This window comes from Zootoca vivipara, chromosome 14 (genome assembly GCF_965207765.1).
Source record: "Zootoca vivipara chromosome 14, rZooViv2.hap1.1, whole genome shotgun sequence".
Taxonomy (NCBI): Eukaryota; Metazoa; Chordata; class Lepidosauria; order Squamata; family Lacertidae; genus Zootoca; species Zootoca vivipara.
The window spans coordinates 1,832,267-1,859,222 of record NC_142597.1 but is presented as its reverse complement, the minus strand read 5'-3'; the positions used below and the strand labels follow the sequence as shown (position 1 = coordinate 1,859,222).

The 26,956-nt window shown below is 44.9% G+C and overlaps 2 protein-coding genes across 2 annotated transcripts in view; both read right to left on the bottom strand.

Annotated features, from left to right (window-relative positions):
* The window catches only part of LOC118096803 (disintegrin and metalloproteinase domain-containing protein 2-like), a 52,383-nt gene extending 51,827 nt beyond the window's left edge, over window positions 1-556 (bottom strand). The window contains exon 1 of the mRNA XM_060283088.2: window positions 502-556. Coding sequence (XP_060139071.2) covers window positions 502-556 — 55 coding nt within the window. The remainder of the gene's footprint in view (window positions 1-501) is intronic.
* Window positions 557-3,447: 2,891 nt separating this feature from the next.
* The window catches only part of ADAM9 (ADAM metallopeptidase domain 9), a 95,909-nt gene continuing 72,400 nt past the window's right edge, over window positions 3,448-26,956 (bottom strand). The window contains exons 15-22 of the mRNA XM_035139116.3: window positions 26,400-26,505; window positions 24,618-24,801; window positions 24,383-24,463; window positions 17,813-17,918; window positions 15,399-15,537; window positions 10,051-10,150; window positions 8,196-8,302; window positions 3,448-6,503 (exon numbers count right to left, since the gene is read on the bottom strand). Of these exons, the coding sequence (XP_034995007.2) occupies window positions 6,422-6,503; window positions 8,196-8,302; window positions 10,051-10,150; window positions 15,399-15,537; window positions 17,813-17,918; window positions 24,383-24,463; window positions 24,618-24,801; window positions 26,400-26,505 (905 nt within the window). The 3' untranslated portion in view covers window positions 3,448-6,421. The remainder of the gene's footprint in view (window positions 6,504-8,195; window positions 8,303-10,050; window positions 10,151-15,398; window positions 15,538-17,812; window positions 17,919-24,382; window positions 24,464-24,617; window positions 24,802-26,399; window positions 26,506-26,956) is intronic.

Genomic DNA, 26,956 nt, shown 5'->3' with positions numbered 1-26,956 from the left:
AGGCCATCCATCCATGGTACTATAAGAACAATGGCAGCTCCTGTCCCTACCGTGGCAGCTTGCCTACCGTGTGAAGCACTGGGAATGATGCTCAAGGCACATGTTTCATGCAGAAGTGAGGACACAACTGTTCCCTGTGTGAACCAAGGGTGTCCTTTGGCAACAGGCACAGTGCTTACTTGATGGCATTTGCTGCCACAAGATGTACAGCAGTGACGGATATTAGCTCAGATGGCTTTAAAAAGGGATTAGACCAAGCATAGGCAAACTCAACCCTCCAGGTGTTTCTGGACTACAACTCCCATCATCCCCTAGCGAGCAGGCCCAGAGGAAAGGGATGATGGAAGTTGTAGTCCAACGGCGCCTGGAGGCCCCAACCTGGGCTTGTCCCGCAAATAAAGATCGTGGGAGAACCGCTGCCCGTCCGGGTCCCTCCACGGGGCGCGCGCGCGGGACGGGCCTTTCCTCTGGCGCGGCCTCGGACAGCCGCGACTCACTCACCGAGGCCCGCGACCAAGAGGAGCAGCGCCACCGCCGCCGCCGCTAACAGCTTCATGGCGACGCGGCTGCCCATCGCCGCCTCCGCTCCGCTCCGCTCCGCTCTAACGGTCCCGCCTGGAACGGAGGGAGACCCGCGCGGCGGCGGCCGAGCTTCTGGCGCGCGCCAAGGCCAGCGCGGGGCCGGCGGAGAGGCTCCTTCGCCGCGGGGACGAGGAGGGCCAGGGATCCTCCGGGTCAGAGGGCGAAGCGACGGGGCCCAGCAGCTGGCCTTGGACATGCATCCCCCTCGCTCGCTCGCTCCCTCGCTCGCACACACGGGTCTTTTCTGCCAACTCCAACCTGCAAGAATGCGGGCCGACGGCGCGGGACCCACGTCAAAAGAGATCAGGTGTCCACCCGACACGCGTCTTCTTCCTTGACTCCATAAAGGGCGCCCTAGACGGGCAGCTAAACAGTTGTATTTCAGTATTTTATTAGTGTAAGCCGTCCCAAGAACTTTTGCATGGCGTATAAATGTTCTTAATAAAACTAGCTAGGAGCACCATGCGGGCTGAGATAATAATAATAATAATAAGCCACTCTGGGTAGATAGATAGAGATTCCCATTTAGACCAAATAGATACCTTCCTATTGGGGAAGACGATGACGGGGTCCTCCTGGTGCCAAGTGCTGAAGAGCAACGTCCAGACCAGGGGTCAACAACCTTTTTCAGCCGTGGGCCAGTCCACCGTCCCTCAGACCATGTGGTGGGCCGGACTATTTTTTGGGGGGGGGGGGGATGAACGAATTCCTATGCCCCACAAATAACCCAGAAATGCATTTTAAATAAAGGCACACATTCTACTCATGTAAAAACACGCTGATTCCCGGACTGTCTGCAGGCCAGATTGAGAAGGCGATTGGGCCGCATCTGGCCCCCGGGCCTTAGGTTGCCTACCCCTGGTCCAGACCTTCTCTACATGTCCTTCTTGCCGTTGTCTTTAAACTAGGCAGGCGCTGCAAAGCTTTTCACATACAGTGGTACTTTGGTTACAAACTTAATCCGTTCCGGAAGTCCGTTCTTAAACCAAAGTGTATTTAAACCAAGGCGTGCTTTCCCATAGCAGCGGGGGACTCAATTTACAAAAGGAACACACTCAACAGGAAGTGAAACATTTTCTGCTTCCAAGGCAAAGTTCACAACCAAAACACCTACTTACATTTTTTACTTAACATTGTTGACTCAATTCCCCCCACACTGGGTCCATTTTAAAATCTCAATTAAGCAATTTTCATTTTGTATCTTAAATCATTCTAATACATTTTATCATTATCTCTCAACTATTCTATTCTGAAAAACGTCCACTATCCCCCACCAATAATTAATCAATTAATCCAAATCAAAAATTATTTTCCAATCCTCTATCTTTTATTTCTCCCCTTAGCCTAAAATTTATTACCAAAAACTTTCCATGAATTCAAATATTAATTTTTCTAACATAACATTTGATCACTTAAAACTAAATCAGGCCCTTCCCCTGGATTCAGTTTCAGACCATCTAAAGCCATCAAAAACTAACATCCCTTATTGCTCCTCCCCCCACTCCCACCCTGTCCCTTCCTATCCACCCTTCTTCCTTGGTCATCCCCTGCTGCCTCCCCAATTCTTTGAATGTTACAAAACACCATCCAACTGCTTTCCCACTTTTTAGCCCTTTCACAATTTTTCTTTCCCTTAAACTCTGGCCCCAGTTTGGATTCTGCCCTCCCTCTCTCACTGGGAGGGCATTATTCCATACTGGTTCTTCTTTAAAAGCTCTTGGAATCAAACAGGAATTCCCCCCCCCCCCGCCTCACTGGAGGAACAATGTTCCCTTCGCCTTCCTTTTCTTTTTTTAATTCTACATTGTCCAGGACTAGTGGTTGTAGGTCTTTCTTGTCTAAATTCTCAGTTGGGAATAATCCTTCTTCATTTTCCACACAGTTCTGAATTATTTTTTTTCATTTTTGCGATCTGTATTGTGTTCTGATACACGTCACACCTTCAATAAGTTCCAGAAATTGTTTTTGAAGGTCCAAGGCAGATGCAGGGCTGGCTCTAGGGGAAGGCTGGGTGGCACAGGGCGCTGAACCGGCAGGGGGGCGCCGCGCGGCAGCCCACCACCCGCGGCAAGAAATGGGGCGGGGCGGGGGCGGCGGAGCAATCTCCACACCACTGCGCCCGAAATGCTTGAGACGGCCCTGGGCAGATGATGTTGTGTCTACTGACATCCTGCTCATCTCAAATTTCCTGGGAAAGCAGAGATTATGTCCGATCTGGTTACAAACACTCATTTTTTTATTCTTCATATTTTAAAAATCTTGTGTCCATTTATGAAAAGAGCATTGCCTAACTTCATGTACACAGCCCTTTATTTTGTGCTCTCTTCACTACTGACAGTTTCCAGCCTCAAACAGGCAAGCAAATTCCTTTCTATTATGATGTTATAATGGCGGCTCGCTGATCCCTCCAGGGACCCGACTCCAGCTTTCAGGGGGACTTTCCCCAGTCCAGAATAAAGATATTTACAGGGGATTTGCTAGGTTCAATCCTTCTCCCCTTTACCGGGTTTTCAGCATTCTTAATCCAAGTCGTTCATAAACTAAGCTGTTCTTAAACCAAGGTCCCACTGTACTCCCTAGTAATGAAGCCCATCCCCACATCCTCAATTTAAAGGTTTACTCATAAGCAAATCTGAGTTCAGCTCCCCGTTACGTGCAAATGGCAGCATTTATGAGAAATATACCAATAAAGTGTTTTGAGCACACAAGAAATGTGTACATGTTATTGAGTAGGATTGTGTCAAAGAGCCAACCTTTCCCATCCACCAGCAATTTTGTAGCTGGTTTCCAGACCAGACCAGTAAAAACGGATTGGTAAGTTTTTGCAGTACAGTATACAGTTTTTCAAATATCAGGGAGACCACAATAGTTCGAGTATTTTATTATTGCAACTGCAGACATATATTTATATAAGAATATATGCACACTGTTAAAGACTTCCTTTTGGCAAGAATTATGAAGAAATTCACCAAACAAGCATATGCTGAATATTTGCAGCCATGTGGGAATAATTCTAAGCATAATTTAATACAAAATGTTTCATTCTCTGAAGCTATTGTAGCAGCCGTATCTTTGTAACGGTCCTTGCACATTATGAAATTCTATGATTCTATGAACAATATACTATCTAAGCACAGCACACAGGGAAACCCTGCCACCTCAGCTAATCTCAGTCTACAGCTCCCAGTCAAAGAGAATCTCTTTAGCAGGTACATCTTTAAAAAATCTGGCTTAATCAATGGTGCAAAGATTGATGCAATTCAATCCAACAAGATTTAGCCAATGTAAACATCCTGACTGACACAAAAAGCAACATAAAAAAAAGAAAAAGTGATGAAATATACGTATTGTACAGTATACTGAATTCTTCAGCAGGCTGCTAGGGTTTAAAGTGCTCATAACAGTTTCAATGGGGTTAAATAAAAAATGGATTTTGCACCAAGGCTGGTGCTCTCACATTTAAGATGTTGCAGCAAGTGTGCTGAGTTGAAGTGTGTGCATTGCAAAGTAGCTGGAAAGTGCATACTGACTTTGCAGGTTAGTACGCACAGTCAGCAGTTATGATCACATTCCCAACAGCAAACACACACACACAGAGAGAGACGAGAAACATCAGCAGCTCTTAGTAGCTTGCATGGGTGTCTGAAGGCCACATTGGAAATACATCAGTAGAACTAGATGGAAGAGTTGCCACTAATTTGCATGTCATTAGCAGTATCTGCATAGCATCTTTCTGAGTCTGACAAATGCCAAACTGTGGAAGCAGCAGGATTGCTGGTGATGGTGGAAGAACCTGTGGCATCTCTGCACTAGCCCACAGAGAGGTACCAAAGATTGAATCTGTGCTTTTGCCATCACATACTCAAGCATCTCTCTGTGTTTCACTTAATGTTTTATTTTGTTGTTGATTTAAAAGCTAGAATACTTGGACTCAAGAAAATTCATGAGAGCTAAATATAAGTGCCTTGTGAACTGTGAGCAGCCCACTCCCCAGCCTAGTCCCCAAAAAGTGACTTTCTTGTACCTTTGTTTTGAATAACCATTAGTGGTAAATTAGAAGAATTTATTCCGTAACCTAAAATTGTTAAGTAAAAGTATCCTAACATTTTTTTATCTACAGTTTAGTGTCAGCCAGCAGACAGTTCAAACTGTCTATGTTTTAAAATGTGTTAATAATAAACATTGAGACACACTATTAAAACATATAAACATGCTAACAATACATTTCAACTTCTTGCAAGAAGTAGATTAAGGCTGCAATCCTACACTCACCTACCAGGGAGTAAATCCCAGTTCGCTTAATTCCAGATAAATGTGCCTAGGATGGCGCTGGAAGTATGTCTCACTGAACTAAATTGGGTTTTTTCTCTCTCCACCAATTGGGATGTTTCTTGGTGTTTCCACCTTGTGCCTTTTAGTTAAAGGTAAAGGGACCCCTGGCCATTAGGTCCAGTTGTGACCGACTCTGGGGTTGTGGCGCTCACCTTGTGTTATTGGCCAAGGGAGCCGGCGTACAGCTTCTGGGTCGTGTGGCCAGCATGACAAAGCTGCTTCTGGCAAACCAGAGCAGCGCACGGAAACACCGTTTACCTTCCCACCGGAGCGGTCCCTATTTATCTACTTGCACTTTGACGTGCTTTCGAACTGCTAGGTGGGCAGGAGCTGGGACCGAGCAACGGGAGCTCACCCCGTCACGAGGATTTGAACCGCCAACCTTCTGATCGGCAAGCCCTAGTTTACGTTACCTTCTGATCGGCAAGCCCTTTTAGTTACGTGCACACAAGTAATGAACTTCAGTCCAACATGAGTTTTGACTTTTTGTGTACAGGTTCCCACACATAACATGAAGCTATTGTTGTTCCTAGAAATGTGCTGGTCTAATTTGAACTGCGATTCTTAACACCTGCCTCTACACAACAACAGGCCGGGATGACCTACCCATGAGGCAAGGTGAAGCAGCCACCTCGGGCAGCAGGATCCACTGGGGGAGCAGATTCTGATGTTGACCTTTCCTCCCACCTCCCTTCTTCCTGGTGTAGATCTTCCCTCACCCCTTCTTCTCTGGGGGAGGGAGGGGAGTGGTATTTTGGGATCTGAAGACAGATGTAACATTTAAAAAGAGAACTCAATCATAGTGTGAGCCTGGCTTCTTCTCAGCTCTGCAGGCCAGTTCAGCTGCCATGCTTCAGGCTGCCCTTTTCTGTTTGTAAAAGTGCAAAAAAAGGTCCATTGCTAGTCTTAGTCATTTTTTAAAAGCACAATTTTTTACAAGCGCAAAATTGCTCCAGATTTTGGAGGTGGGCTTCTGGGGGACATCATAAGCTTCCGCCAATCAGTGCTAACCATAAGCTGATCTCCGCTGCAAACGCAGAACTGCCTGCCTTCAAGATATGAGTCTTTTTGAAAAATATAGATTTAGATTAAAAACAGTAACATTTCCTAATTAATCCTAATTGATTTCCTACTGATCTCTAATAATGTTATGTCCATCTTCACTCAATGTTTTATTCTCTGTGAGGGGGAACCCACATACCATGTATGATTAAATATAACCCTAAAAGGGGGGGGGAAGTACAGTTAACACCCAGAAAGTGACCCACTTCTGCAGCAATGTAGCCCAACCGCAGCACAGAGAGTTTTCAAAGGCCCAGTGGTTTCAGTTCCCAGAGCTTTGGTAGAGGTATTTGTTTGGTAAGTTTACATTCCTTGGTATTGCATTTTGTTCCGTTTCTTATCCAGCGCTGGGGGGAAAGAAAAGGTTTCAAGGGCCACTTTATGCAAAACAGGTGCGGCTCCAGCTCTGTGAACAGAGGGGGTTGTGAAGGACACACCTGAAGTTTTATACGGGAGGCAGTGGTGCAGGCCGAGAAGGGTAAATTGGTTCCTGAGTTTTTGCAGTCTTCAGCACAGGGGGTGGAGGCCTGCAAGAAAGGATGAAGAGTCAAAAGTCAGCCTGTTTGTTGATTTATCTGCCTTTTCTGTTTGAATCGGCCTTCCCCAAATTGGTGCCCTCCAGGAGATGTAGTCCAAAGCATCCAAAGGACCCCCAGGTTGTGGGAGGCTGGTTGAAATAAATATGCATGGAACATGTTCCCAGCATTCATTTTTCCCAGGTGCTGATTTAGGGATGGGAGAACTGTGTTTCTCCATAAGGTTGTGGACTACAGGAGTGTATGAGGTGTTAGGGGAGTTGTAGAACCTCTGGTCCCCTTCATGGATCACTGCCTTGTCGTGGCGAAGGGGCTTGAATAACTCCAAGAAGCTATGAGCTATGCCATGCAGGGCCACCCAAGACGGACAGGTCATAGCTGAGAGTTTAGACTAAATGTAAATGTGATCCACCTGGAGAAGGAACTGGCAATCCACTCCAGTATTTTGCCAAGAAAACTCCATGGACATAAAAAAGGAGAAGCTTTGAGAAGAAAGTGAGAGTTTCCAAGGCATGCTCTGGTTCATGGGGTCACGGAGAGTTGAACATGACTAAGACGACTAAACAACAAAAGATCCTCTGGTGAGAGACACATCATGCTCCTTCTGGGGTAGTTTGTCCACCTTTGGCCCCACTCAGCTCTCACCTGTGGCTCCTAGAAACTCAGCATGTGACAGCAGCCACCCCCTGGGAAACAGTTTCAACCGGGTGAGGGTAGCTAGTGGATCTCAAACCTTTGGTGAGTTAGGGTCTTCTGCTGCCTGTGAAGACAGGCTCCAGCGGATTGAGCAGACAAGACCAATAGTGGGTTTAATCTTCAAGAGAGGATTTCCGCACATTGCTGTAGACAGAAATGAAGGGCAGATGGGCCTCATCCACCTGGGAAGGAAGCCCATCTAGGAGAAGAACCACTTTGATCCCAAGCCTATGCTGCATTGTGGAACATCTTCAGGAGAACAAAACTCTACACAATACCAGAGTGGAGTCCCTAAAGCAGTTGGATGGCATCTTATACGCCTCCTTTGGGCAACCCCTGCAGCCCAGCTGGGCCAAACTTCTTGCTCTGCTTTCCTTTGGGCCACATCAGTGAGGCCGAGAGGGGGGGGGTCTTGTCATCTGGCCAGCCCAGGATCTCCATACACACTGCCCAAGCTTGCACCCCAGAGAGGTCCCTTTGGTGCTGCTAAAGCAGCAAAAACAATGTGATTTGACCTCACCCTTGGAGGCACACTCCCTTGTCTCCTGAGAAAGATGTATGAAACACAGGTGGACTACAACTCTCATCAGCCGCAGCCAGTGTGGGCAGTGATTATGGGAGCTGGACCAGGGCAGGGGTGTGTGGACACAATGCTGAACCTAATCATGCTTTATTAGACCTAATATCATTACATCTGAACTAGCCAATGTGCAAACAAACTATATTTATTATTATTGATCACATTTGTATTGCTTCCTTCCTCCAAAGGAGCTCCAGGCAATTTATATGGAGTGATCCCTTTTGATCCTCATAACCTTGCAAGAGAGTTAATTGACTGGCCTAGGGTGGCACAGTGAGCTTTGAAGCTGAACCAGGATTGGAACTCTGCTCCAAGCCCAGCCCCTTGAGCTGCTTCTAGCTCTCACGCAAGAAAAGCTACAACGCAGAACCACAAGCTGTGACTTTCTTTGCATTGCCGCTACCAACCTCATTGGGATGCAGTGCTGCTCCAGGGAAGTGTGGTGATAAGTGTCACAATATGGTTGCAGATTAGCTGTGTACGCTGGCACAGGATATCTGTTTGCTTGTGTGCTCTGCGAGGAAACCAGTGTAAGCAAAGGTTATTTTTAAAATGGAAAATTCACCAGTGAGGATTCTGTTAAGTGGCATGAGTTGATGGTACCCAGAAATAGCCATACACTTCATTTTCAGAGTCCTTCAGTAAAACACAGAAAGAGTTACAGCTGTGGTGGAGGAAGGGGGCAATGCAGTGGGCCCTGAGTGTCATCCCTGAGGGGGGTGACATCGCTGCACCCCCACCCCCGATACTTGCCACGGGTGGCGCCCCCCCGGGACCTGGGTGCCAGAGCAGCTAGCTCCGCCTCTAAAGGTAAAGATACCCCGACCATTAGGTCCAGTCGCGGACAACTCTGGGGTTGCAGTGCTCACCTCACTCTATAGGCCGAGGGAGCCGGCGTTTGTCCACAGACAGCTTCCGGGTCATGTGGCCAGTATGACTAAGCTGCTTCTGGCGAAACCAGAGCAGTGCACGGAAATGCCATTTACCTTCCTGCTGGAGCACTACCTATTTATCTACTTGCACTTTGACGTGCTTTCGAACTGCTAGGTGGGCAGGAGCTGGGACCGAACAATGGGAGCTCACCCCGTCGCGGGGATTCGAACTGCCGACCTTCTGATTGGCAAGCTCTAGGCTCAGTAGTTTAGACCACAGCACCACCCACATCCCAGCTCCGCCTCTGCTCGGTGGCAAAACACATAGGGATCATGGGAGTTGTAGGCCAAAACATCTGGAGGGCCGCAGTTTGGGGATGCCTGGTATAAGTGCTGCCACACTAAAAGGAGTGTTCTGTGGCACCCAAAACAGAGCCCGTTCCACAGAGCAAAGCAGTAGAGCATAAGGCCCCAAGCCATTAAGGGATAAAACTTGGAATAGATGGACCAGCTTCCTATATTTCCAAGTATTTTCTGTGTCGTTTATCTCCGCCTTGTTCTGACCCACTTCCCAAGGCTGTGTGTGGATCCTCTCCTGTGTTTTTCAAAAGCTCCCTTTCCTTCCCTAACAGGACCAGGCCCTGTCTTCGTGTAAAATTACATTCCAGCTCAAGATTATGATTGTCCAAGCAGCTTCACATTATTTTGCCTGAAGGACAGCATTCTGCACTGTGACCCCTTCAGATGTTTTCATCTGCCAGTCATGCTGACATCTCAGACACACCAGATGAGCAAGGGCCAATCTCCGATGTCATCAGATCATCAGGCTTCTCTCGTTCAAGCACTTGGCTTCCTTCTCCCAAAGAATCCTGGGGGCTGTAGTCTGTTATGGAAGCTTTACATGCATGGTGTGCATGTGGCCTTAGAACTGTTTTCATAGTAATTCCTTCCCCCAGAAAAACTTTAATTGTGGGGAGGGGCAGGCAGGGATTCCCCCACGGAAAATTCTCCAGATTCTCACTGTATAACAATTCCCAGTATTGAGGTAGAGGTGGGGGTGGGAGGGGAGAACCACACCAGCCACTATTTGGACCGGTAGCGCAGAAAGCAGAGCGGCCAGAGCCAATGGCAGGCAGAGCCAACGAATGCCAGTGTTGCCCCCATCTTTCTCCTGCCTGCTGAGTTCTACAAGGGCAACACTAAGAGGAAGCTGTCAGCCAGGGCCTCCTCCCTCTGGCCCGTTTGCCCTCAAAGCCCTGCCTCCCCTGAACCACATCAATTGCTGGTACATATTTGTAGTGCAGCCATGGCTCCTGCCCATTCTAAGTGGCCTTCGGCCACTTTATTTTTTCCAAGCCCCACCACTAGTCAAGATCAGGAAAGCTCTTACCATAGGAGCCGACATGTCCCTTGTAGAATAGGGAATGTTTGGTGGGTAGGAAGTGTGTACCGACTCCTGTATCCTATTGTCTGACCTTCTTCTGAAACGCCTAAATAAAACAACACAGATTGATTGATGACATCCTATGCAGGCCTGTCGACACCTTGCAATACTCATATAGAGCATTCTTTACATAGCCCAAGTTGTTCATTTGCAGTTCTGCCTGTGACAAAATTTCCACACCAAATTTGGGACATAGCTTTCTTAAAATAATAATAATTATTATTATTATTAATGATTTTAGGGTTGACATAATTTTGAAGAGGACACACCTGCCAACTTCTCCTTTTACTATGGATCACTATGACAATTCTCATTTTACACACTCATGTAAAAAGAAGATGTGACCTGGAAAAAGAGGACATATGGCCACCCTTATTTATTTATTAGATTTATATATCACCATTCATCATAAGATCTCAGGGTGGTTCGCAGAACAAAATAATGATTTGACCTGATCCAAATAGATTCTCATGATTGGTAAGCTATGTCTGGAAATATTCAAGCAAGAACTTGGATATCCGCTTCAGCTTCAAACATGCAAACCAAACAGGTTTATCAAAACAAGTGTATCTGCCAGGAAAGATGCAGCTGAGCCAAAATGGGTTTGCAGCTGAATGCCCAGAGCCATGTAAGTCCCAATGATCAGCTGATTCCCAGCAGTGGAACCAGTCAGCTGGTGTATTTGTGGCATTGGTGATTACCAGGTCAGTTGCCCCTCTTACCTGGCAAACCTGGCCTGCCAGGAGAGGGAGAGAGAAGGCTCCAGGTGTGATACAGAGAAGGCGATTAAGCAAGATCCCCTTTCTAGATCATTCTCCAAGGGAAGGTGGGGAGGGAGAGAGAGCGTAGTTGCCGAAGATGGTAACAAATCCTTAATTACAGAGGCTTTCCACTGATTTAAACTGGCACAAGCCTTACGCAATTAGGGGGAAGCGGGGCACATTGATGCACCAACAATATTTCAATATCAAGAAATGTTATTTGTGTTGCGACATCACTAAAACATGTCTATACATGTGTGGGTACAACAGTTGCGACCGCACCACCCGCCAGTTAGCCATTGCCGTTTGACGAGAGTAGGTGTGTTTTTAGCATAGCCATCTAAAAAATTACGTGAAATGTAAAAGTGTTCCAACACTGTTTTACATCATTTAGTTAAGATTTTAAAATACCAAAGGTAAGTTATGTGAAAGTATCTTGAAAAGATAGGGCACAGCACCTAGAAACATAAGGTAAAAAACCTCTCTGCTCACTAGCAATGTCCAGCTGGGCCAGTTTGCCCAGTACGCTCCGTGGCGTTTTCCTCTGCTAAAACTTCAGAAACCTTTCTTTCCAGTTCTAATTTGCAGAGCTTGATGTGCAGCTAGAAAAGTAATTCAGCTTCAGTGTCTAGAAATTACTTTCCGTGACTCCTTCTCATTAAAACTCAGGTGTTTATTTTAAGGTAAACTCCCCAGCCGAGAGATGCTTCCTCTCGGCTGTAAGAGCCACGACACACAGATACAGACATAGTAAGGACGTTTCATATTACAGAGAATTACAACAGCAACCAAGCACATCACATTCCTGAATGAAACGTCATTGGCCTGCGATTGCAGGGCGAACGCTGGGCTAGCTATCTCCCACAGCTCACAAGTTATTCTACTCAGTAATCAGGATAACACGTGATTTTTAAATAACTTCAGTGGTTTTATTAATAATTGTTAGTTTTTTAAAAAAAGTCCGTTGGGGCACTTTGATACACTAAGACATGGGGCACATTGATACATATAAAAGTGCCCTGCTAGCGTAAAATAGTGCCCCAATATACAAGTTTGCATGAAATCTCTAAACTCAATAAATTTGAAAAGAAAAACTTTTGTTTACTACGTGGCCAAAGTAATTTCTAACTATAATATGACCAATTATCAAGTGTCATATCTCAGGAAAAAAACAAGATCTTGTATGTTTGTCTTCCGCATTGTAGAAGATAAGGCAAGCGTTTATTTCAAGGATGTTGTTTTGCCATTGCCAAAACCAAATTTCCAAAGGGAAATCTCAATCATCATCTGTTTATATTTTTTCTATTGACTTAAGTGGATATAATGTACAATAGAAGCTAAACATTAAGTTAAAACATTAAGTAATTATCTTATTTTTTATAAGCATTTTGTTTAAATAAAATTTAAATTTGTCATCGGGGCCTGGTAAAGATCCCAAGATCTCCTGCAAGGATTTTGCAAAGTTTTTTTGCAGGTAAAGTCGCTCAGATTCAAAAAGAGGTAGACTCCCAGGGCGGGAGAGTGCTGGAGTCCTGTCTTGTCATGTTATATGGGATCAATTCCAATCTGTTACTTCCAAGGATGTGCACAGGCTGCTTGGACAAGTGAAACCGACCACCTGTCTCCTTGATCCTTGCCCATCCTAGCTCATAAAAGTGAGTCTGGAAGGGCTGGGGAATGGGCTCTGCGGGGTGGTGAATGCTTCCCTCTGTGAGGGAGCCTTCCCAGACCCGCTGAAAGAGGCGGTCATTAAACCGCTTCTCAAAAAAACATTTTTAGACCCGGCCAATATGGCAAACTATTGTCTAGTCTCAAATCTTCCATTCTTGGGCAAGGTGATTGAGTGGGTGGTTGCTGAACAACTCCAGGCACTCCTGGAAGATGCGGACCATTTGGTCCCTTCCAATCAGGATTCAGGCCTCATCATTCTGGTCCTGAATGGGGCAACTGTGCCCCTGAAGGAGCAGGTATGCAGCCTGGGAGTTTGGATTCACAGCTGTCCATGGAGGCGCAGGTCAATTCTGTGTCCAGAGCAGCTGTCTATCAGCTCCATCTGGAATGCAGGCTGAGACCCTACCTGCCCGCAGACTGTCTCACCAGAGTGGTGCATGCTCTAGTTATCTCCCCCTTGGACTACTGCAATGCGCTCTTCTTGGGGCTACCTTTGAAGGTGACCAAGAAACTATAACTAATCCAGAATGCAGCAACCAGACAGACTGGTGATTGGGAGTGGCCGCCAAGACCACATAACACTGGTCTTGAAAGATCTACATTTGCTCCGGGTACGTTTCTAAGCACAATTCAAAGTGTTGGTGCTGACCTTTAAAGCCCTAAATGGCCTCAGTCCAGTATACCTGAAGGAGCGTCTCCACCCCCCCCCCACACACACTGAGGTCCAGCACTGAGGGCCTTCTGGCGGTTCCCTCATTGCAAGAAGTGAAGTTACAGGGAACCAGGCAGAGGGCCTTTTCGGTAGTGGTGCCCACCCTGTGGAAAGCCCTCCCATCAGATGTCAAAGAGATAAACAACTATGCGATGTTTAGAAGATTGAAGGCAGCCCTGTTTGGGGAAGTTTTTGATGACTGATGTTTTATTGTATTTTTAATCTTTGTTGGAAGCCGCCCAGAGTGTCTGGGGAAACCCAGCCAGATGGGCGGGGTATAAATAAATAACTGCTGTTGTTGTTGATGATGATGATGATTTAAATTACTATGTTTTACTCCCTAATGTGAGTTCTTTTTAAAAAAAATCAAAGTTTTTAAAAAAATGGATAGGTGTTTGAGGAAATATTAATATGTTTTGATGTTTTGTTAAGAATACCTGCCATAAAGTCTATGATATGTGTGAAACACTGTAAGTTTCGATATGTAATTTAGATTTTAAGCAACAAATTGTAAGGCTGACAATAAAAATTGTTTTTTCATTACATTTTTGCAAATAATTACCATTCTCATACAATTTACGCTTTGTATCAAAGTGCCCTGTAGGTGGGGCAGAATAATACAAAACCCATTTTTTACTCAAGTCATTATATTCTCATTATCTTCTAACTTTAATGGTTCTTTTGATTGCTATTATAATATTAATTAGTTATGTCATGCATCAAGCCAAAATTTTTATTTTATTCATTTTTGTTACATAAAAATATGAGATTGGATTTTTCTGTATCAATCTGTCCCACTTCCCCCTAACTAACAAAGGTCCAAGTTAGCATAAGCTAAACAGAGTGATGTTATTCTGCCCACACCGAACGGTACAGAATGCAAGAAAGCACACTCCACACTCTTTGCCCACAGTGATGATGGTGGGATCACAGAAGTTGATTAATCCTTCACCTGCACTGACCTTGACAGAGGAATGACGTGGCCTGCAGGCACTAGCATCCCTTCCTGTGCCTCCTCTGCTACCTATGAAAGGTCTCAATAAAAACCCCCTCAAAATTCCACAATGCGCAAGATTTCTCCTTGCTAGCTTCTGTGGGCTCAGCTTGTTCTACACTGAACAGGCAACCTTTAACATACCCAAATTTCACTTAACCCCAGGATTAAGTGTGTGAGGGTGGGATGCCAGTACCATCTTGAAGCCCAGTCATTTTGTCTTACACCACACACCGTGGCAGCCATATTGTGCTAGGCTCCAAACCCCCTGGCAGCTATTTGTGATAGCACTTTCTCAAAACTCCAAATATGCCCACTGGTCCAAAAGGGATGGTGACCCCTGATCGAATGTCTCAGTTTTGTGTGTGGTGGCATTACAGGGAACACTTTGCGGAGCCTTGCAGTTGTTCTCTCTAAGTGAACATAACACACTGGATGCGACTTTAACATGAGGCTCAGCTTCTATGCACAGGCTTGTATAGCAATTCCAGGATTCAGCCATACCCAGAATTTCTAAGAGAAAATCTGTAAATTTAACAGTAAATCCCATGCTTTGCCTGCAAAATTTCCAGGGAAGGCTCCTGCCTGAAATGCTGGGAAGTCACTGACAGTCAGAGTAAGCAACACTGAGACCAAAGGTCTGACTTCTCCAACTGTTTTCCGACAGCGTGCAGAAAACAAAACAGGGCTGGCAAACTGGGGGGAACTTGGCTGGTGTTCAGTTGGCTCTAGAAAAACCGAATCTTCTCCATTCTGCATAATACAAAATGCCCCTGGCAGGGGGACACACCCAATTTTGGGAACGTAACACAAACACACACACACTTGCTGCCACTGCTCCTCTTTTACCTGTGTTGCAAAGCGGCATCCACAAAGTGGTGGCACTGGCACTGGTTTCCAGGGAGATATCGCAGGATCTTGTGTGCTGTGCGAGATCTCGTGAAATTTCGGTGAGATCTCATGAGATCTTGCTGCAAACCAGCACCATTGCAGGCAGCCACTGCCTCTTAAGCTCAAGGCAGGCGCCTCACCAGTGGACCAGGCCTGGAACCTGGAATATGACCAACGCTGCACACAGAGCCTTTAAATGCCTTTGTTCTGCCAAATAATTCCTAGGCTTTCCACACAGCAGGGGGGAGGGACAGAAAATACTTACCCACAACAAGCCTCTATCGACGGCATTAAGGATGGCAGCAACTGATTCCTCGCGAGGTAAGTGAAGAGCAAAAGCAACAGGAGAGGGAGAATCAGGCAGAAGAAGGCCAGCAGCCAATTTCTGGTGGTGTTATCCACATCTGAAAGAGAGAGAGCATAAACAAACAAACAAAATTAGCAACAACAGCAACAATGGTTACCTTTCTGCAGGGTGGGAATTACAAACTTCCTCAACCCCATTGTCTCTCCTTGCTATTTTTTGGAAATCTGCATTCATTTTCCTGAATCTTTCCCTATCTCCCTTGCATTTTGCTTGCCTCCTCTCCCCCGCTATTTGTAAGGCCTCATTGGACAGCCACTTTGCTTTCTTGCATTTCCTTTTCCTTGGGATGGTTTTCGTTGCTGCCTCCTGTATAATGTTATGAGCCTCCATCCATAGTAATTGTTATGATTTATAAGATTTATAAGATTTGATGTGTTTTTGTTTTTCATATCTTTTCTCTATGTAATATTTTAAATTTATTAATAAACCTTTTTTTAATTTTTTTAAAAAAGAATTGGTCAATTTCACTTTCTTCAGCACCGGTAGTTGGTGCATAAACTTGGATTACTGTGATGTTAAAAGGTCTGCCTTGGATTCGTATCGAGATCATTCTGTCATTTTTGAGATTGCATCCCAGTACAGCTTTTGCCACTCTTTTGTTGACTATGAGGGCCACTCCATTTCTTCTACGTGATTCTTGCCCACAGTAGTAGATAGGATTGTCATCCGAACTGAATTCGCCCATTCCCTTCCATTTTAGTTCACTGATGCCCAGGATGTCAATATTTATTCTTGCCATCTCATTTTTGACCACATCCAGCTTACCATTATCCATGGTTCTTACATTCCAGGTTCCTATACAATATTTTTCTTTACAGCATTGGACTTTCCTTTCGCTTCCAGGCATATCCGCAACTGAGCGACCTTTCGGCTTTGGCCCAGCCATTTCATCAGCTCTGAATCTACTTGTACTTGTCCTCCGCTCTTCCTCAGTAGCATGTTGGACGCCTTCCGACCTGAGGGGCTCATCTTCCAGCGTCATAACTTTTATATGCCTGTTGTCTTTGTCCATGGAGTTTTCTTGGCAGGGATACTGGAGTGGCTTGCCAGTTCCTTCTCCAGGTGGATCACGTTTAGTCAAAACTCTCCACTATGACCTGTCCATCTTGGGTGGCCCTGCATGGCATAGCTCATAGCAGTGATCCATGAAGGGAGTAGGAGACATGGAGAAGATAAAATTGGGGTAAGAAAGGTGATGTGCAATGGTGGCTTCAGGTGGTTGCTGTTGTTCATTTATGCCACCCTTCTTCCCCTGACAGGGACTCAAGGTGGCTTATGTATATACAGAGGGTGGGGGATCCTTATACAGTATACATAAGGATCTGACTCTTCTGTTTCAAGTGTATCTGAAGAAGTGTGCATGCACATGAAAGCTCATACCAAAATAAAAACTTAGTTGGTCTTTAAGGTGCTACTGAAGGAATTTTTTTATTTTGCTTCGACTCAGACCAACACGGCTACCTACCTGTAGTGAGGAATCTGTTTGACCTTAATGCTCTTGGCTGAGTTTGACATCCAACAAATATCAGGATAGTTGAAATCCCCCATTACTACTATCTCACTTCCTTTTGAATGGTTGGCCATCTGTTCCAGGAAGGCATCATCTGTGTCCTCAGTTTGGCTTGGGGGTCTATAGTAAACTCCCACAATGAGATCACTGTTATTTTTCTCTCCCTTAATTTTGACGCAGATACTCTCAATATGGCTTTGAAGTTTTTAATCCTGTATATATATAATAAAATTTTGGCTTCCCTATTACAGTTCTTCATACAATCATACAAAAATAACATAAGATTGACAATTATTAGTTTGAAACCAGTCATATAACTTATTTAATCTTATATTTTATTATTATTTAACCAGAATTTTATTCTACAAGTTATTCCAATGTGTGAACCATGTTTAGTTTGCACCCCTTTTTAAGTAACTCAAAAACTATTCCACTCTTCAACAAATTTATTTCTAGGATTTTCTTTCATCTTTTCTGACAAGAAGGCCAATTCAACGTAATCCACAGTTTTAAAAAGCCATTCTTTTTTAATTGGTAGCTTATCACTCTTCCAATAAGATGCCACTAAAATTCTTGCTGTGGCCGAGGCACATAGAAAAAAGTTCTTTGTTTTATTGGGTACGTCAGCAATACAGTGCTGATCCAGGTGGATAATGACTTTTGCAGAAAGTTGGCCCAGGACAAACAAAAGCTCTAGAAGTTGTAAGATTCCCCCCACCAATCCAGAGGCCTCAAGTTTCCAAAGGCTGGTTATCCCAAACCCAAGGAAAACCAAGCCAGAGAGGCACAGGAAGGTACTTGCCATTGTATGGAGGTCCACTGTCCAGACTGCCGCCATATCCTTTGGTGTCACAGTAGGGAGGGGCCCACCCCGGGTGACAGTGGCAGTTCTTATTGCTATTGCACACCTGTTTGGATGAAAAGCAGCAAGCAAAGAGTGAAAAATAAATACAGTAAATGGGCAAAAGTACAAAGAACATACATTGCTCATATTGAAATACTGCTCCTCAATGAGGCCAAACTTTCATCAGTAAAATACCACATCCACATTCCACACTGCTTCACACATTAAACCATGGGTAGGCAAACTAAACCCCTGGGGCCGGATCCGGCCCAATCACCTTCTAAATCTGGCCCATGGATGGTCCAGGAATCAGCGTGTTTTTACATGAGTAGAATGTGTCCTTTTATTTAAAATGCATCTCTGGGTTATTTGTGGGGCATAGGAATTTGTTCATATTTTTTTTCAAAATACAGTCTGCCCCCGTCCGCCCCCAAGGTCTGAGGGACAGTGGACTGGAAAAGGTTGCTGACCGACCCCTGCATTAAACGCTTGCTTCTGTCTTGAGACTCAGGAAACATCGTGACAGGAAATGAGGCCAACATCAGGGGTAGCAGCGGAACTGACGATTCACCGTGCTAGAGAATAAACTATTTTTTTTAAAAAAAAAAGTTTAGTTTCTTCTCCCATTAGATTCACAAAATGTTTAGGGGTTTGCATACCCCTTCGTCCCTCCAGGAATAAAGCACTGAGTAATACCATAATATTATATATCAATGGAAAGATAATTTAATGAAGATGGAATGCAGTGACTTTTATGAATGATTATTTATTATAACAGCAGTTATAAAGAAGAAACCTGAAACTCACAGAAAAAATGAGATTTCACAGTAGGTGCAATGCAAGTCGGATGTAAATCTTCTCCAATTCATCACCTCACGTATTTCATGCCATCACTACCAAGCAAGGAGATTTGGTCTCATCACTCCAAATAACACCGTCCCATTGTTCTGCTGTCCAGTTAACATGGGTTTTAGCCCAGTTTAATCGTTTCAACCATTGTTTGAGAGATAACAATGGCTTTTTCCTTGGAATTCTAGCATTTAGACCATATTCCTGCAGTCTGCGCCAAACGGTCCTTGCACTCAACTTCACATTACATTACCCCATCTCATCTTGTATAAACCCAGATGATTTTCTTGTGATGTAGCCACAGTTTCTCAGTTCTTCTATTGTCACTTGCTGTTGTGAACCTTTTCCTACCTTTACCAGTCTGATTTTGAAGTCTCCTTATGCCTCTTCAAAAATTTAAAAATGCTACCTTTGGTTAAGTTTCCACCAATTTTTCTTCTAATTTCTTCATAACTGTAGCCTTGTTCACTTAATAGTATTATTTTACATCGCTTTCTGGGTGACCATGGGACATGGGTGGCGCTGTGGGTTAAACCACAGAGCCTAGGGCTTACCGATCAGAAGGTCGGCAGTTCAGATCCCCGCGATGGGATGAGCTCCCGTTGCTCTGTCCCAGCTCCTGCCAACCTAGCAGTTCAAAAGCATGTCAAAGTGCAAGTAGATAAATAGGTACCGCTACAGCGGGAAGGTAAACGGCGTTTCCGTGTGCTGCTCTGGTTCGCCAGAAGCGGCTTAGTCATGCTGGCCACATGACCTGGAAGCTGGCTCCCTCGGCCAATAACGTGAGATGAGAGCCGCAACCCCAGAGTTGGTCACGACTGGACCTAATGGTCAGGGGTCCCTTTACCTTTACCTTGGTAACCAGTCAATTCTTTGCACCATTTCTTTAATTATGTTATGTTTTACAAGCTCACTAAATGGAAAGAACACAAAAAACCCAACCAACTTGATAGCAATCACACAACACACTGACAAAGGTCCTCCTCTCAGCTCCAGTCCATAACATCAGTAGCTGAATCCTACTGTGACCTAATTGAATCACTGCCAAAACAAAACGGGTTAAGAGAGACTTAGAAGTGTGGGGAAGGATTAAATTATCTCTTTGGGGAAGACTACCTGCTGTAAAGATGAATGTGCTACCTAAAATGTTGTTTTTATTTCAAACAATCCCAGTGATCAGAGGGGAGGGTCACTTCAAAGAATGGCAAAAAGTATTATCAAAATTTATCTGGCAGGGAAAAAAATCAAGAATCAAATACAAACTTCTAAAAGAAACGAAGGAAAGAGGTGGTTTCTCTCTGCCAATTTGAGATTATATTATGCAGTGTCCTGTCTATGATGGTTAAGGGATTGGATTCTGTTGGAGAATACTGATTTATTAGACTTGGAAGGTTACGATAATAGATAGGGATGGCACGCGTATTTATGGTATGATAAAGTAAAAGTGCATAAAGGATTCCTGAATCACACAATAAGAAAATCAATTTATGGAACAGATCTAAAACATTATTGGAATGTAAAAACCCTTGGTGGCTCTCCCCAATAGAAACAATAGCGGCAAAGAAGTTAAATATGAAAGGAAAGTGGGCCATGTATACAGATTTACTGACAGACATAGGAAGTCAGTTGAGATTAAAAACATTTGAAGAAATAAGAGCTATTGATGGATTGGTTGCAATATCACCAGGTAAATGATGTGTTTAAGGAGGATAAAAATAAAAACTGTTTTGACAGAGTAAGATCTACGTTTGAGATAGACTTCTGGATGACAAGAGGAAAATACTTTAGAAAATGTATAAATTATTACTGGAATGCCATACCAAAGATGAAGAGGTTAAATCTGTGATGATACACTGGCCTAAAGATTTTGGATATGATGATATTCAATTAGAATCATAGGAAAGGTTATGGAAGGAAGGTATTAACTTTATTGCATGTGTTGTTGTTGTTTAGTCGTTTAGTCGTGTCCGACTCTTCATGACCCCATGGACCATAGCACGCCAGGCACTCCTGTCTTGCACTGCCTCCCGCAGTTTGGTCAAACTCATGTTCTTGTCCTCTGTCGTCCCCTTCTCCTAGTGCCCTCAATCTTTCCCAACATCAGGGTCTTTTCCAAGGATTCTTCTTATTGCATTGGTTGCACTTAAATAAAATGTTATGAAAATGATGTATAAATGGTATTTAACACCAGCTAAACTTGCCAAAATGTATAAGACAATAACAAAATGAGTGCTGGAAATGCAAAGAAAAGGAAGGTATCTTTTACCACATGTGGTGGACTTGCAAAGAGGTAAAGGCTTTCTGGGAAATGATATATAATGAGTTAAAGAAAATGTTTAAAAATACTTTTGTTAAAAAACCAGAAGCCTTTTTATTTGGTATAGTGGGTGAAGAGATGCCAAGGGAAGATAAAGGACTGTTTATGTGTGCAACTACTGTGGCAAGAATTCTTTTAGCCCCAAAATGGAAACAAGTACCAAGGAAAGAAGAGGGGCAGATGAAGCTGATGGACTTTGCAGAACTGGCGAAGCTGATAGGAAAAATCTGAAACCAGCAAGATCAAGCATTCCAAAAGGATTGGAGCAAATTTATACAGTATTTGAAAGATTATTGTAAGCAATTAACATCACTAGCAGGGTTGTACCTTTCTATATTTATTTAAATTTTGAGTTATTTCGTAATGCAGGGGTCAGCAAACTTTTTTCAGCAGGGGGCCGGTCCACTGTCCCTCAGACCTTGTGGGGGACCGGACTATATTTTGAAAAGGAAAAAAATGAACAAATTCCTATGCCCCACAAATAACCCAGAGATGCATTTAATAATAAATAATAATAATAATAATATAATTTATTATTTATACCCCGCTAATCTGGCTGGGTTTCCCCAGCCACTCTGGGCGGCTTCCAACAAAAAAAAAGTAAAATAATCTATTAAACATTAAAAGCCTCCCTAAACAGGGCTGCCTTCAGGTGTTTTCTAAAAATCTGGTAGCTGCTTTTCTCTTTGACATCTGGTGGGATCGGGGGGCGCCACCACCGAAAAGGCCCTCTGCCTGGTTCCCTGCAACTTGGCTTCTCGCAACGAGGGAACCGCCAGAACACCCTCGGCGCTGGACCTCAGTGTCCGGGCAGAACGATGGGGGTGGAGACGCTCCTTCAGATATACTGGGCCGAGGCCATTTAGGGCTTTAAAGGTCAACACCAACACTTTGAACTGTGCTCAGAAACGTACTGGGAGCCAATGTAGGTCTTTCAGGACCAGTGTTATGTGGTCTCGGCGGCCGCTCCCAGTCACCAGTCTAGCTGCTGCATTCTGGATTAGTTGTAATTTCCGGGTCAGCTTCAAAGCTAGCCCCATGTAGAACACATTGCAGTAGTCCAAGCGGGAGATAACTAGAGCATGCACCACTCTCGCGAGACAGTCCGCCGTCAGGTAGGGTCTCAGCCTGCGTACCAGATGGAGCTGATAGACAGCTGCCCTGGACACAGAGTTGACCTGTGCCTCCATGGACAGCTGTGAGTCCAAAATGACTCTTATTGCATGGAGCTGTCCGGGCTCCATGCAATAAGAGCCCGTCATGCTTCGGAGCCAGTCAATAGCCCCATAGCTGCCAAGTTATCCCTTTTTTACAGGGATTTTCCCTTATGCTGAATAGGCTTCCTCGCGAGAAAAGGGAAAACTTGGCAGCTATGAATAGCCCTGGTTATCTCTACAATCCAGCGGGCCACCAGGGAATCGGCTGAAAGTCCAACAACATGGGATAAAGCATCCCCTACCACTCTCTGGAAGCCATTTGGATCCATTAAGTGGCGGGGGCGGACCATCCGAATCGGTCCCACCTCCCTGCAGAGGGGAAGGGTCGCGGAGAAATCCAGTTGTACCAGGTAGTGATCTGACCATGGCACTTCTTTAGTTTCGCTTTTACTTAAGTGTCAGATCACCAACATCCATAGAGGTGAACACCAGGTCCAAGGCATGTCCGCGGCTATGAGTTGGGCCAGACTTATTCAGGGACAGCCCCATGGAGGCCATGCTTTCCTCGAAGTCCCGAGCGGCTCCTTGTAAGGTCGTGTCGGCATGGATATTAAAATCCCCAAAGACCACCAAACTAGGTGTCTCCAGGAGAACGTCCGCTACGACCTGAAGCAGCTCATGCAGGGAATCCTTAGCGCAGCGAGGAGGTCGGTACACCAGAAGGAATCCTGTACTGCCCCTATTGCCCAACTCAAAGAACATGCACTCAGAGAACTGGGTCTTTCCAGTTCTGGTGGGTGCAAACTAGTGACTTCCTAAAAATTACTGCAACCCCCCCTCCCCGCCCACAAGGCCTGGGTTGCTGTGCGTAAGAGAAACCTGGTGGACAAGCAGCAGCAAGGACAGGCCCAACTGCTTCATCCAACCAGGTGTCCGTTACACACGCCAGGTCAAGTCCTCCATCCACGATCAAGTCATGGATGGCAGTGGTCTTATGGATCATTGACCTGGCATTGCACAGCAACATCTTCAGGTCGTGTGGGTATCCCTTGCTGATTCCAGTATCCATCCGGTCAAGTCCAGACCCGGAAGCAGGGATAGTCCTCAGACAATGACTAAGCCTGCCTCCTTGGTAATGACGTGGTCTGGTCTTAGCGTAACTCCTTTAAATAAAAGGACACATTCTACTCATGAAAAAGCACGCTGATTCCTGGACCATCTGCGGGCCAGATTGAGAAGGTGATTGGGCCGGATCCAGCCCCCAGGCCTTAGTTTGCTTACCCATGTTGTAATTTGTGTAATTAGAATTGGAAAACGTACAAAATGCAATGATATAAAGGTTAATGTCGAAAGCCAGGAGGGAAGGAAGTTGATAGGCTCTAAAGAGCCAGGGACGTAAAGTGAAGTGTTATGATGTGAATGTATATTATAAAATGGAAAATAAATAAAAATTATATATTGTGGAAACCTAAGCAAGTTGTGCTTCCTTTTTCTGGTTATTTGGTTATAACTTTTGATAGAATACAGATAATTGAACAAACATTAGTGCATTACATTCTTCACTAAATTATCTTTCCATTGATATATAATTTTACAGTATTACTCAAAAAGAAAGTGGTGTTATGAGCCATCAAACCTCGGAAATTCACTTTTTTCAAAAGGTTCCCACAATTTTGGCCGCTAGTGTAGTATGTTTTGTGTTCAGGTTTTAGTCTTGTAAGTTATTGTAAGTTTAAGTTACGTCTGCTGCAACTGGATTTCTTATGGACTGTGCCAATTCTGAAGATACATGGATTTGTGATTATTATGCTCGTTTGCCTTCAGTAGTAAAGCTCTGCTGGATGAATTGCTACCTGTCTATTTTTGGGGAATCCTGCAACGTGCTTCAGTTTATGCTAACTATATGTTGGAGTCTGCTCTGGATCAATAGGAGCAGCACCAAATCACAAGCCATGTCTCCCCATCCAACCCCTGACAAACTGCAGGTAGATAAGGGCAGAGCATCAAAGGAACAACCAGAAGATTGAAGGGAGCTCCCAACCGTTCCTTTGCTGGAGCTCCTACCTATCCATCATTCAATGGACACCACCTCTCCCTCCAGTACCTTCTGAAAAAAGGGGGAAGGAAGGCCAAGAGAGGAGGCCAGAACAAAACAAGCATCAAGTCAGCAAGCCCTGGAGATCCGGCGTGGTTTTGTCAGCTTACCCCTCGTCCATTGCACTGATGCTCTGCATTGCAGCTGGAACCCAAAACAGAGACATCCACACATTGGTAGTGCTTACATATCTGAAAGAAATGGCACAAACAAATCCATTATGATTGGGACTGCAAACCTTAAATTCAAGTGATGTGTCATTTCTAAAGCTTTCCTCACAGAAATCAAAATCCCCTAACGAGGAAAACCCACACAATGGTCCACCTGAGAACTTTCCTGATTTACCTTTCCAGGGGCACATTTGGTGCCTTCATTCACCATCCCTGGATCTGGTACGTCTGATCCCAGCTGGAAGTCCACACCCCAACAGGTGTTACCTTGGATGGGAGACTTGATAATGGCAGGTTCGATTCCAAAGACAGGAAGGCTTTGCACATTCTCACATTGGAGTTTCCCACACATGGCGTTCCTGTGGCAATATGGCATGGCAACTTAAATCAGGGACAGTTAATTTCTGAAAGTATCCACAGATCATTATCAACATGGCTTTTTTGAGGCTTAGTAGGATTAAAGGAAAGTACTGGTATATCACTCCTGGGTGCTAATCCTGGGCTCAAGCATCATAAGGAAAACATCTGTTTGTGCAAAACATATTAATGACAGTGGGTTTGGCAAAACATCCCGCTCCTCCAGTGAAAGGATGGGGGAGAAATGCATGGCCCTAATCCAGGGGAAGCCAACATGGTGCCCTCCAAACATTTTGCACTACAGCTCCCATTGGTCCCACTCAGCATGGCCAATGGTCAGCATCTGGAGGGCACCTGGCCTTCTCTATCAAATACAATATGAATGAATATGGCAGGGGCAGTTGGGGCCCGTCCACCTGGGAAAGGAAGCTCATCTAGGATCAGAAACACTCCGATCCTAAGCTTCTGCCTCTGCTTGTGGGACAGGCTCAGGAGTAAACCTTGGATGGCGCCTTGGATGCCTCCTTCAGGCAACTGCTGCAGCCCAGTTGGTGCCAAATACCTTGCTCTGCTTTCCTTTGGACCACATTAGCAAGGCCGAGAAAGGGGGTCTTGTCACCTGGGTACGTACCAGCTATTAGGCAGGCAGGCTGAGCAGCCGAAACAAAGGCCTGCGGCATCTCTTTGGGGCTTCCCGTGCCCTCCCTGAAGTCCTCTTCAGGCTCCAGGGAGGCTTTCCTCGTGAGCCACAAGGACTCTCCAGCCCTCTCCTGCCATTCCCAGCTTTGATTCGAGCTATTTATTTATTTTATGCCACCACACGTAGACACGGTCATGTGTGCGTCGATTGTGGGGCAGCTGTGCAGAGCAGGCTTTTCTTGACAAGCTGTTTATTGAGCTTAAAATAAAAATAAAAATTCCTTCCAGTAGCACCTTAGAGACCAACTAAGTTTGTGATAGGTATGAGCTTTCGTGTGCATGCACACTTCGTCAGATACACTGAAACAGAAGTCACCAGACCCTTATGAATAGTCAGAGGGTGGGGTGTGTGTGACTATACATAAGGGTCTGGTGACTTCTGTTTCAGTGTATCTGACGAAGTGTGCATGCACACGAAAGCTCATACCTATCACAAACTTAGTTGGTCTCTAAGGTGCTACTGGAAGGAATTTTTATTTTGACTGCATCAGACCAACACGGCTACCTACCTGTAACTGTTCATTGAGCAATATTTTTGATTTGCTTGCATAAAAGAACATTTTGTGGAGGTCAGATTATGTCCAGGCTTTGTTGAGCATTTGTTCTTATTTTGTTTGTGAGCAGTTAGAGGACAATGAACATTCATCCTGATTTCATCCTGATTTGTTTGCACAGTGGTTATATGTTAATTATTCATTTATTTCCCTTTTCATGCTTTCCCTGTCACTTTCCCAAACACAAAAAAGTCTGTGTGGTTGCTTTCTAAAGTAGATTCGTAGCAACAGAGCACTTTAAGCTACTATAATTGTGCAAAACTACGTTTTCAGCATGCGACTGAATCCATCCCCTAAGGCGGCGACAGTCTGGAGGTGACCAGAATTTCCTTGCCGCACCAACTTACCAGCTCGAGCACTTCTTATAGTCATGCCCATGGTAGCCGCAATTTCCAAACCTGTCACCTTTGGAATTCACTTCAGAAAAGCAGATTTGGGGAGCAGCCTTTGCTTCTGCAAAACACAGATTTGGGAAATCAGGCTCGCCCAGCTCCTTTAGCCTTCTGGCAGGACCAGCACCATAAAGTGACAGAAAACCCATTTTCTGCATCAAGAAGAAACAACAACAACAACAACAACTAATGTGTTGTTGCGATGGGGAGGGCATCTTGGGCAAGATAGCTTCCATTGGCCCCCTCCCTCACTGTGTCTGCCTCCTCATGGCCCTCATCACCTCCAGTTGTTCCTCCTCCTTCTGCTTGCTTACTGCATAGAGCCAGTGAGCAAGCAGACAGCAACTGCCTCTCGGTGCTGCTCCCCACCCTCCTTCCCACCACCACTGAGCCAGAGCAAGAAGGTGGTGAACAAGCAAGCAGGTGAAGAGAACCAGCAGGCCCAGGAGGCTCTCAGTGGGGGGCTCAGCAGGTGCCCCACTGCGCTGTTCCTTGATCCCAGCCTTGCACCA